Raw genomic sequence first — 10,000 nt, forward strand, 5'->3', positions numbered from 1 at the left:
GCGATTGTTGTTGTGAGCATTGGAGCTGTTGTATCAGCAGCCGTTGTGGAGCAGATGTTGTTTGCGGAGCGATTGTTGTATCAGCAGCCGTTGTTGTGGGGAGCGATGTTGTATCAGCAGCCGTTGGAGCGATGTTGTATCAGCGATTGTTGTATCAGAGCGTTGTGGGAGATGTTGTTGGAGCGATTGTTGTATCAGCAGCCGTTGTAGCGTTTGTTGTTGGAGCCGTTGTGGTGTTGTATCAGCAGATGTTGTGGAGCGAGTGTGTATCAGCGATGTGTTGGAGCGATGTTGTATCAGCAGCCGTTGTGGGAGCGATTGTTGTATCAGAGTGAGTGTGGAGCGATTGTGGGAGTGTGTGATTGTTTCAGCAGCCGTTGTGGGAGCAGATGTTGTTGGAGCGATTGTTGTATCAGCAGCCGTTGTGGGAGCAGATGTTGTTGGAGCGATTGTTGTATCAGCAGCCGTTGTGGGAGCAGATGTTGTCGGAGCGATTGTTGTATCAGCAGCCGTTGTGGGAGCAGATGTTGTTGGAGCGAGTGTTGTATCAGCAGCCGTTGTGGGAGCAGATGTTGTTGGAGCGATTGTTGTATCAGCAGATGTTGTTGGAGCGATTGTTGTATCAGCAGCCGTTGTGGGAGCAGATGTTGTCGGAGCGATTGTTGTATCAGCAGATGTTGTTGGAGCGATTGTTGTATCAGCAGCCGTTGTGGGAGCAGATGTTGTTGGAGCGATTGTTGTATCAGCAGCCGTTGTGGGAGCAGATGTTGTCGGAGCGATTGTTGTATCAGCAGCCGTTGTGGGAGCAGATGTTGTTGGAGCGATTGTTGTATCAGCAGCCGTTGTGGGAGCAGATGTTGTCGGAGCGATTGTTGTATCAGCAGCCGTTGTGGGAGCAGATGTTGTCGGAGCGATTGTTGTATCAGCAGCCGTTGTGGGAGCAGATGTTGTCGGAGCGATTGTTGTATCAGCAGCCGTTGTGGGAGCAGATGTTGTTGGAGCGATTGTTGTATCAGCAGCCGTTGTGGGAGCAGATGTTGTTGGAGCGATTGTTGTATCAGCAGCCGTTGTGGGAGCAGATGTTGTCGGAGCGATTGTTGTATCAGCAGCCGTTGTGGGAGCAGATGTTGTCGGAGCGATTGTTGTATCAGCAGATGTTGTTGGAGCGATTGTTGTATCAGCAGCCGTTGTGGGAGCAGATGTTGTTGGAGCGATTGTTGTATCAGCAGCCGTTGTGGGAGCAGATGTTGTCGGAGCGATTGTTGTATCAGCAGATGTTGTTGGAGCGATTGTTGTATCAGCAGCCGTTGTGGGAGCAGATGTTGTCGGAGCGATTGTTGTATCAGCAGATGTTGTTGGAGCGATTGTTGTATCAGCAGATGTTGTTGGAGCGATTGTTGTATCAGCAGCCGTTGTGGGAGCAGATGTTGTTGGAGCGATTGTTGTATCAGCAGCCGTTGTGGGAGCAGATGTTGTCGGAGCGATTGTTGTATCAGCAGCCGTTGTGGGAGCAGATGTTGTTGGAGCGATTGTTGTATCAGCAGCCGTTGTGGGAGCAGATGTTGTTGGAGCGATTGTTGTATCAGCAGATGTTGTTGGAGCGATTGTTGTATCAGCAGCCGTTGTGGGAGCAGATGTTGTTGGAGCGATTGTTGTATCAGCAGCCGTTGTGGGAGCAGATGTTGTTGGAGCGATTGTTGTATCAGCATTTGTTGTGGGAGCAGATGTTGTTGGAGCGATTGTTGTATCAGCAGCCGTTGTGGGAGCAGATGTTGTTGGAGCGAGTGTTGTATCAGCAGCCGTTGTGGGAGCAGATGTTGTTGGAGCGATTGTTGTATCAGCAGCCGTTGTGGGAGCAGATGTTGTTGGAGCGAGTGTTGTTTCAGCAGCCGTTGTAGGAGCAACATTTGTGGAAGCAGATGTTGTTGTGCAGTTGTTGTATCAGCAGCCGTTGTGGGAGCAGATGTTGTGGGAGCGATTGTTGTATCAGCAGCCGTTGTGGGAGCAGATGTTGTGGGAGCGATTGTTGTATCAACAGTTGTGGGAGCAGATGTTGTTGGAGCGATTGTTGTATCAGCAGCCGTTGTGGGAGCAGATGTTGTTGGAGCGAGTGTTGTATCAGCATTTGTTGTGGGAGCAGATGTTGTCGGAGCGATTGTTGTATCAACAGTTGTGGGAGCAGAAGTAGTTGGTGCAGTTGTTGTTTCAGCACTTGTTGTTGGAGCAGGTGTTGTGGGAGCAGCAGTAGTTGGTGCAGTTGTTGTTTCAGCAGTTGTTGTTGGAGCAACAGTTGTGGGAGCAGCAGTAGTTGGTGCAGTTGTTGTTTCAGCAGTTGTTGTTGGAGCAGGTGTTGTGGGAGCAGCAGTAGTTGGTGCAGTTGTTGTTTCAGCACTTGTTGTTGGAGCAACAGTTGTGGGAGCAGCAGTAGTTGGTGCAGTTGTTGTTGGAGCAACAGTTGTGGGAGCAGCAGTAGTTGGTGCAGTTGTTGTTTCAGCACTTGTTGTTGGAGCAACAGTTGTGGGAGCAGCAGTAGTTGGTGCAGTTGTTGTTTCAGCACTTGTTGTTGGAGCAACAGTTGTGGGAGCAGAAGTAGTTGGTGCAGTTGTTGTTTCAGCAATTGTTGTTGGAGCAACAGTTGTGGGAGCAGCAGTAGTTGGTGCAGTTGTTGTTTCAGCACTTGTTGTTGGAGCAACAGTTGTGGGAGCACCAGTAGTTGGTGCAGTTGTTTCAGCAGTTGTTGTTGGAGCAACAGTTGTGGGAGCACCAGTAGTTGGTGCAGTTGTTGTTTCAGCACTTGTTGTTGGAGCAACAGTTGTGGGAGCAGCAGTAGTTGGTGCAGTTGTTGTTTCAGCAGTTGTTGTTGGAGCAACAGTTGTGGGAGCAGCAGTAGTTGGTGCAGTTGTTGTTTCAGCACTTGTTGTTGGAGCAACAGTTGTGGGAGCAGCAGTAGTTGGTGCAGTTGTTGTTAGAGCAACAGTTGTGTGAGCACCAGTAGTTGGTGCAGTTGTTGTTAGAGCAACAGTTGTGGGAGCAGCAGTAGTTGGTGCAGTTGTTGTTGGAGCAACAGTTGTGGGAGCAGCAGTAGTTGGTGCAGTTGTTGTTTCAGCACTTGTTGGAGCAACAGTTGTGGGAGCAGCAGTAGTTGGTGCAGTTGTTGTTTCAGCACTTGTTGTTGGAGCAACAGTTGTGGGAGCAGCAGTAGTTGGTGCAGTTGTTGTTGGAGCAACAGTTGTGGGAGCACCAGTAGTTGGTGCACTTGTTGTTGGAGCAACAGTTGTGGGAGCAGCAGTAGTTGGTGCAGTTGTTGTTGGAGCAACAGTTGTGGGAGCAAGTTTGGTGCTGTTGAGCACTTGTTGTTGGAGCAACAGTTGTGGGAGCACCAGTAGTTGGTGCAGTTGTTGTTTCAGCAGTTGTTGTTGGAGCAACAGTTGTGGGAGCAGCAGTAGTTGGTGCAGTTGTTGTTTCAGCAACAGTTGTGGGAGCAACAGTTGTGGGAGCAGCAGTAGTTGGTGCAGTTGTTGTTTCAGCAGTTGTTGTTGGAGCAACAGTTGTGGGAGCAGCAGTAGTTGGTGCAGTTGTTGTTTCAGCACTTGTTGTTGGAGCAACAGTTGTGGGAGCAGCAGTAGTTGGTGCAGTTGTTGTTGGAGCAACAGTTGTGGGAGCACCAGTAGTTGGTGCAGTTGTTGTTGGAGCAGGTGTTGTGGGAGCAGCAGTAGTTGGTGCAGTTGTTGTTTCAGCACTTGTTGTTGGAGCAACAGTTGTGGGAGCAGCAGTAGTTGGTGCAGTTGTTGTTTCAGCAGTTGTTGTTGGAGCAACAGTTGTGGGAGCAGCAGTAGTTGGTGCAGTTGTTGTTTCAGCAGTTGTTGTTGGAGCAACAGTTGTGGGAGCAGCAGTAGTTGGTGCAGTTGTTGTTTCAGCACTTGTTGTTGGAGCAACAGTTGTGGGAGCAGCAGTAGTTGGTGCAGTTGTTGTTTCAGCACTTGTTGTTGGAGCAACAGTTGTGGGAGCAGCAGTAGTTGGTGCAGTTGTTGTTGGAGCAGGTGTTGTGGGAGCAACAGTTGTGGGAGCAGCAGTAGTTGGTGCAGTTGTTGTTTCAGCAGTTGTTGTTGGAGCAACAGTTGTGGGAGCAGCAGTAGTTGGTGCAGTTGTTGTTTGAGCAACAGTTGTGGGAGCAGCAGTAGTTGGTGCAGTTGTTGTTTCAGCACTTGTTGTTGGAGCAACAGTTGTGGGAGCACCAGTAGTTGGTGCAGTTGTTGTTTCAGCAGTTGTTGTTGGAGCAGGTGTTGTGGGAGCAGCAGTAGTTGGTGCAGTTGTTGTTTCAGCACTTGTTGTTGGAGCAACAGTTGTGGGAGCAGCAGTAGTTGGTGCAGTTGTTGTTTCAGCAGTTGTTGTTGGAGCAACAGTTGTGGGAGCAGCAGTAGTTGGTGCAGTTGTTGTTTCAGCACTTGTTGTTGGAGCAACAGTTGTGGGAGCAGCAGTAGTTGGTGCAGTTGTTGTTGGAGCAACAGTTGTGGGAGCAGCAGTAGTTGGTGCAGTTGTTGTTTCAGCACTTGTTGTTGGAGCAGCAGTAGTTGGTGCAGTTGTTTCAGCAATTGTTGTTGGAGCAACAGTTGTGGGAGCACCAGTAGTTGGTGCAGTTGTTGTTTCAGCACTTGTTGTTGGAGCAACAGTTGTGGGAGCAGCACAGTTGTTGCAGTTAGTTGTTTCAGCACTGTTGTTGTTGGCGCAACAGTTGTGTGAGCACCAGTAGTTGGTGCAGTTGTTGTTAGAGCAACAGTTGTGGGAGCAGCAGTAGTTGGTGCAGTTGTTGTTGGAGCAACAGTTGTGGGAGCAGCAGTAGTTGGTGCAGTTGTTGTTTCAGCAGTTGTTGTTGGAGCAACAGTTGTGGGAGCACCAGTAGTTGGTGCAGTTGTTGTTTCAGCAGTTGTTGTTGGAGCAACAGTTGTGGGAGCAGCAGTAGTTGGTGCAGTTGTTGTTTCGGCACTTGTTGGAGCAACAGTTGTGGAAGCAGCAGTAGTTGGTGCAGTTGTTGTTTCAGCAGTTGTTGTTGGAGCAACAGTTGTGGGAGCAGCAGTAGTTGGTGCAGTTGTTGTTTCAGCAGTTGTTGTTGGAGCAACAGTTGTGGGAGCAGCAGTAGTTGGTGCAGTTGTTGTTTCAGCACTTGTTGTTGGAGCAACAGTTGTGGGAGCAGCAGTAGTTGGTGCAGTTGTTGTTTCAGCAGTTGTTGTTGGGGCAGTGGTTGTGGGAGCAGCAGTAGTTGGTGCAGTTGTTGTTGGAGCAACAGTTGTGGGAGCAGTAGTTGGTGCAGTTGTTGTTTCAGCAGTTGTTGTTGGGGCAGTGGTTGTGGGAGCAGCAGTAGTTGGTGCAGTTGTTGTTTCAGCAGTTGTTGTTGGGGCAGTGGTTGTGGGAGCAGCAGTAGTTGGTGCAGTTGTTGTTTCAGCAGTTGTTGTTGGGGCAGTGGTTGTGGGAGCAGCAGTAGTTGGTGCAGTTGTTGTTTCAGCAGTTGTTGTTGGAGCAACAGTTGTGTGAGCACCAGTAGTTGGTGCAGTTGTTGTTGGAGCAACAGTTGTGGGAGCAGCAGTAGTTGGTGCAGTTGTTGTTTCAGCAGTTGTTGTTGGAGCAACAGTTGTGGGAGCAGCAGTAGTTGGTGCAGTTGTTGTTTTAGCACTTGTTGGAGCAACAGTTGTGGGAGCAGAAGTAGTTGGTGCAGTTGTTGTTTCAGCAATTGTTGTTGGAGCAACAGTTGTGGGAGCAGTAGTTGGTGCAGTTGTTGTTTCAGCAGTTGTTGTTGGAGCAGGTGTTGTGGGAGCAGCAGTAGTTGGTGCAGTTGTTGTTTGAGCAACAGTTGTGGGAGCAGCAGTAGTTGGTGCAGTTGTTGTTTCGGCACTTGTTGTTGGAGCAGGTGTTGTGGGAGCACCAGTAGTTGGTGCAGTTGTTTCAGCACTTGTTGTTGGAGCAGGTGTTGTGGGAGCACCAGTAGTTGGTACAGATGTTGTTTCAGCACTTGTTGTTGGAGCAACAGTTGTGGGAGCACCAGTAGTTGGTGCAGTTGTTGTTTCAGCAGTTGTTGTTGGAGATGTTGTGGGAGCACCAGTTGTTGGTGCAGTTGTTGTTTCGGCACTTGTTGGAGCAACAGTTGTGGGAGCAGCAGTAGTTGGTGCAGTTGTTGTTTCAGCACTTGTTGTTGGAGCAACAGTTGTGGGAGCACCAGTAGTTGGTGCAGTTGTTGTTTCAGCACTTGTTGGAGCAACAGTTGTGGGAGCAGCAGTAGTTGGTGCAGTTGTTGTTTCAGCACTTGTTGTTGGAGCAACAGTTGTGGGAGCAGCAGTAGTTGGTGCAGTTGTTGTTTCAGCACTTGTTGTTGGAGCAACAGTTGTGGGAGCACCAGTAGTTGGTGCAGTTGTTGTTTCAGCACTTGTTGTTGGAGCAACAGTTGTGGGAGCAGCAGTAGTTGGTGCAGTTGTTGTTTCAGCAGTTGTTGTTGGAGCAACAGTTGTGGGAGCAGCAGTAGTTGGTGCAGTTGTTGTTTCAGCAGTTGTTGTTGGAGCAACAGTTGTGGGAGCACCAGTAGTTGGTGCAGTTGTTGTTTCAGCAGTTGTTGTTGGAGCAACAGTTGTGGGAGCAGCAGTAGTTGGTGCAGTTGTTGTTTCAGCACTTGTTGTTGGAGCAACAGTTGTGGGAGCACCAGTAGTTGGTGCAGTTGTTGTTTCAGCACTTGTTGTTGGAGCAGGTGTTGTGGGAGCAGCAGTAGTTGGTGCAGTTGTTGTTGGAGCAACAGTTGTGGGAGCACCAGTAGTTGGTGCAGTTGTTGTTTCAGCACTTGTTGTTTGAGCAACAGTTGTTGGAGCAACAGTTGTGGGAGCACCAGTAGTTGGTGCAGTTGTTGTTTCAGCAGTTGTTGTTGGAGCAACAGTTGTGGGAGCACCAGTAGTTGGTGCAGTTGTTGTTGGAGCAACAGTTGTGGGAGCACCAGTAGTTGGTGCAGTTGTTGTTTCAGCAGTTGTTGTTGGAGCAACAGTTGTGGGAGCACCAGTAGTTGGTGCAGTTGTTGTTTCAGCAGTTGTTGTTGGAGCAGCAGTAGTTGGTGCAGTTGCTGTTTCAGCAGTTGTTGTTGGAGCAGCAGTAGTTGGTGCAGTTGTTGTTTCAGCACTTGTTGGAACAACAGCTGTGGGAGCACCAGTAGTTGGTGCAGTTGCTGTTTCAGTTGTTGTTGGAGCAACAGTTGTGGGAGCACCAGTAGTTGGTGCAGTTGTTGTTTCAGCAGTTGTTGTTGGAGCAACAGTTGTGGGAGCAGCAGTAGTTGGTGCAGTTGTTGTTTCAGCAGTTGTTGTTGGAGCAACAGTTGTGGGAGCAGCAGTAGTTGGTGCAGTTGTTGTTTCAGCACTTGTTGTTGGAGCAACAGTTGTGGGAGCACCAGTAGTTGGTGCAGTTGTTGTTTCAGCACTTGTTGTTGGAGCAACAGTTGTGGGAGCACCAGTAGTTGGTGCAGTTGTTGTTTCAGCAGTTGTTGTTGGAGCAACAGTTGTGGGAGCAGCAGTAGTTGGTGCAGTTGTTGTTTCAGCACTTGTTGTTGGAGCAACAGTTGTGGGAGCAGCAGTAGTTGGTGCAGTTGTTGTTTCAGCAGTTGTTGTTGGAGCAACAGTTGTGGGAGCAACAGTTGTGGGAGCAGCAGTAGTTGGTGCAGTTGTTGTTTCAGCAGTTGTTGTTGGAGCAACAGTTGTGGGAGCAGCAGTAGTTGGTGCAGTTGTTGTTTCAGCACTTGTTGGAGCAACAGTTGTGGGAGCAGCAGTAGTTGGTGCAGTTGTTGTTTCAGCAGTTGTTGTTGGAGCAACAGTTGTGGGAGCACCAGTAGTTGGTGCAGTTGCTGTTTCAGCAGTTGTTGTTGGAGCAACAGTTGTGGGAGCACCAGTAGTTGGTGCAGTTGCTGTTTCAGCAGTTGTTGTTGGAGCAACAGTTGTGGGAGCAGCAGTAGTTGGTGCAGTTGTTGTTTCAGCAGTTGTTGTTGGAGCAACAGTTGTGGGAGCAGCAGTAGTTGGTGCAGTTGTTGTTTCAGCAGTTGTTGTTGGAGCAACAGTTGTGGGAGCAGCAGTAGTTGGTGCAGTTGTTGTTTCAGCAGTTGTTGTTGGAGCAACAGTTGTGGGAGCAGCAGTAGTTGGTGCAGTTGTTGTTTCAGCACTTGTTGTTGGAGCAACAGTTGTGGGAGCACCAGTAGTTGGTGCAGTTGTTGTTTCAGCAGTTGTTGTTGGAGCAACAGTTGTGGGAGCACCAGTAGTTGGTGCAGTTGTTGTTTCAGCACTTGTTGTTGGAGCAACAGTTGTGGGAGCAGCAGTAGTTGGTGCAGTTGTTGTTTCAGCAGTTGTTGTTGGAGCAACAGTTGTGGGAGCAGCAGTAGTTGGTGCAGTTGTTGTTTCAGCAGTTGTTGTTGGAGCAACAGTTGTGGGAGCACCAGTAGTTGGTGCAGTTGTTGTTTCAGCACTTGTTGTTGGAGCAGGTGTTGTGGGAGCACCAGTAGTTGGTGCAGTTGTTGTTTCAGCAATTTTGAGGGCAGTAGTGGTTGTGGGACCATTTGTTGTTGGAGCAATTGTGGTTTGAGCTGTTGTTAGAGCAATATTTGTTGGAGCAAGACTAGTAGGAGAGGTAGGTGATGGGGCAGTTGTTGGAGCAGCAGTTGGTGGAGTAATTGTCGTTGGAGCAGCAGTTGGTGGAGTAATTGTTGTTGGAGCAGCAGTTGGTGGAGTAATTGTTGTTGGAGCAGTGTTTGTTAGAGTAGTAGTCGTAACAGTTGTTGTTGGAGCAGCAGTTGGTGGAACTGGTGTTGTTGGATAAGTTGTTAATGGAGCAATTGTTGTTTGAGCAGGTGTTGTAGGAGTAGCTGTTGGAACAGTTGTTGTCGGAACACGTATTGTGGGAGCGGCAGTTTGAGCAGTTGTTCTTTCAGTTGTTGTCAAAGCAGTATTTGGTGGAGTAGTTGTTGTAGGAGCAGTAGCTGGAGCAGCTGTGGTGTCAGTAGTTGTTGTTGGAACAATTGTTGTATGAGCAGGTGTTGAGGGAGCATTAGTAGTTGGAGTAGTTATTTCAAAAGATGATGTAGGAGCAGTTGTTGTCGGAGTGGGTGTTGTTGGAGCAGTTGTTGTCGGAGAAGGTGTTGTTGGAGCAGGTGCGGGAGCAGAAGTTGCTGTGGAAACATTTTTTTTTTTCTTTACAATGAGGTTTAAAGCACACACACAAGCACATGTTTATATATATATATATATATATATATATATATATATATATATAAACACACATATACATACATATATATATGTATGTATAAATATGTATAGATATACAAAAATCTAAAATAACTCGTATAAGTATATGACAGGAGAAGAGGTCATCATAAGGGTGTAGGGGATAGGGGACGGGGTGCAGTGGTCCCTGATGGGTAGTGGGGGGGGGGGGCGCTTCACTGGGTGATAGAGTGGGAGGAATAGGAATGGCACTTTCAGGGATAGTGCAGTGGATCTCCGGGCTTCATGAATGCGACAACGATATGAATATTGCATTGATATTTCATTTGTTATCCACGATGACACTTCAGTATGGAAGTTAGTCTTCCTTTGAACAAGATGTGGTTTATGCCAATGATTGCATCCTATTAGTTGGATGAAAATTAAGCATTATGTCTGAATTAGAATAAATTATTCAACATGCATAGATAAAAAACTATATGTGTATATATAATTTATGAATACATAATATATATATGTATATATATACTTATATAATATATATATAAGTATATATGTGTATATGTATATATGTATATATATACTTAAATATATATACATATATACATATATATGTATATATATATATATATATATATATATATATATATATATATGTATGTATATGTACATATATATGCATATGTATATGTACATATATATGCATATGTATATATATCTGTATATATATATTTATATATATATATATATTTATATATATATTTATA

The 10,000-nt window shown here is 47.1% G+C and overlaps 1 protein-coding gene across 1 annotated transcript in view; it reads right to left on the minus strand.

Annotated features, from left to right (window-relative positions):
• LOC122244705 (uncharacterized) overlaps positions 1-10,000 on the minus strand; it is an 18,139-nt gene that overhangs the window by 4,158 nt on the left and 3,981 nt on the right. Inside the window, exons 9-15 of the mRNA XM_086537522.1 lie at positions 8,313-9,175; positions 7,415-8,054; positions 7,008-7,195; positions 5,301-5,516; positions 4,686-5,054; positions 3,889-4,374; positions 913-1,941 (exon numbers count right to left, since the gene is read on the minus strand). Coding sequence (XP_086393648.1) covers positions 913-1,941; positions 3,889-4,374; positions 4,686-5,054; positions 5,301-5,516; positions 7,008-7,195; positions 7,415-8,054; positions 8,313-9,175 — 3,791 coding nt within the window. The remainder of the gene's footprint in view (positions 1-912; positions 1,942-3,888; positions 4,375-4,685; positions 5,055-5,300; positions 5,517-7,007; positions 7,196-7,414; positions 8,055-8,312; positions 9,176-10,000) is intronic.

Source organism: Penaeus japonicus, unplaced genomic scaffold (assembly GCF_977035675.1).
Source record: "Penaeus japonicus unplaced genomic scaffold, GWHDUDI00000001_assembly GWHDUDI00000006, whole genome shotgun sequence".
In the NCBI taxonomy this organism is placed as follows: Eukaryota; Metazoa; Arthropoda; class Malacostraca; order Decapoda; family Penaeidae; genus Penaeus; species Penaeus japonicus.